The sequence below is a fragment of the Lipotes vexillifer genome, unplaced genomic scaffold, assembly GCF_000442215.2.
Source record: "Lipotes vexillifer unplaced genomic scaffold, Lipotes_vexillifer_v1.1 scaffold496, whole genome shotgun sequence".
Classification (NCBI taxonomy): Eukaryota; Metazoa; Chordata; class Mammalia; order Artiodactyla; family Lipotidae; genus Lipotes; species Lipotes vexillifer.
In genome coordinates this window covers 6791562-6793007 of record NW_006786690.1, presented here as the reverse complement: position 1 = coordinate 6793007, position 1446 = coordinate 6791562, and the positions used below count along the sequence as shown (strand labels likewise).

Here is a 1446-nt window from a genome sequence, read left to right as displayed (position 1 = left end):
GCGACTGCAGCCCGGGCTCCAGGGGGTGGGGGGGGGGGGAAAGCTAGGGCTCTGGGCGGAGGGCAAAGGGAGGGGATCACGGACATGAACCTGGGGCACTGGCCTGGTTCTGCCCAGCTGTGTGACCTAAGGCAAGTAACTGCCCTCTCTGGGCCTCAGTCTGAAGGTCTGACTCGTGAGGGACAGGAACAGATGATCATGACAGAGGTCACTGCCGGTGGGAGAGGGGCCAAGCCTGGCTATGCCTGCCTGCTCTCCTCTCACCGCCTCTACGTGCTGCCACGCCCATGACTGCTGCTACCAGAAGCTCTTTGACCTGGGCTGCCACACCTATGTGGACCACTACGACTACACCATCGAGAACAACACTAACGTTGTCTGCAGTGAGTCCCTCTCCCACCATCGCCCCTTCCCCTCAAGAAAGTGTGTACTGCCAGCCCCCTCAGCCTGTGCTAGGGCCATGGGCCAGGTTACCAGATGAAATACAGGATGCCCAGTTAAATTCAAATTTCAGATAAACAATGAAAGATGTTTTTATGTAAGTATATCCTAAATATTGCATGGGACATACCTATACTAAAAACTAAATTTAGCATAAAATTAGTAAGTATTATTATGAAATCAAGAATTAGCATAAGTATATCCCATGCAATATTTGGGATATACTTATACTAAAATATTTATTGTCTGAAACTCAGATTTAACCAGGTACCTTGTTTTTCGTTTGCTTGTTTGTTTGCCAAATCTAATAACCCTGGCTGTGGCTCTGGCACATCTCCCTGATGTGCTCGGAGCCCCCAGGCTTGAATTGGTCCCCAGGTTCTCCAGTCCCCAAGATTCTTAAGCTTCGGAGAGCTTAGGGAGTGATCCTGATTCAGTGGGTCGGGTCTTGGTGGGGTCCAGGACTCTCTGTTTTTAATCAGATCCTCAGGTGATCCTGAGACTTTGTGTCAGGCTGGCATGGGAGTCAGGGGACCTGGGTTGGAACCCATGTTCTCCCAGCATGTATGACCCTGAGCCAGGGTCCTTCCCCACCTGGCCTCAGTCTCCCCATGGGTACATTGAGGGGTTTGGATCTGAGCAGACCCATTCCCTTCTAGTTCTGTCATTGGGACCCCAGCAGATGAGGTGGCCCCATCCTAGACACCCAGGGTTTCTAGGGATTCGAGGTGTTGGAGCCAGGCCTGGCAGGTTCCCTCCTTTACCATGGACTCATTCCCCACCTGAGGGGCACAGCATCCAAGCTGATGGCCCAGGTGTCCCTGCCCAGCCCCTGCTAGTGCCCCACCCTGGGGTAGCAGGTGCCCCTTGGCCCAGCCCCGTGGGCAGCCCTGGGCTCCCTTTGTCTCCTTATCTTAACCAGGCTGTGTGTCATCCCTTACTAAGAGCTCACAAGCAATGCCAGCTTTGCAAAGATACTCAAGACTCCTGTTCTCTGGGAAAGAG

General features: G+C 53.0%; 1 protein-coding gene across 1 annotated transcript in view; it reads left to right on the top strand.

Annotated features, from left to right (window-relative positions):
- The window catches only part of PLA2G2F (phospholipase A2 group IIF), a 7594-nt gene that overhangs the window by 4693 nt on the left and 1455 nt on the right, over nt 1–1446 (top strand). Inside the window, 1 exon segment of the mRNA XM_007459313.1 lies at nt 274–383. Within this exon segment, the coding sequence (XP_007459375.1) occupies nt 274–383 (110 nt within the window).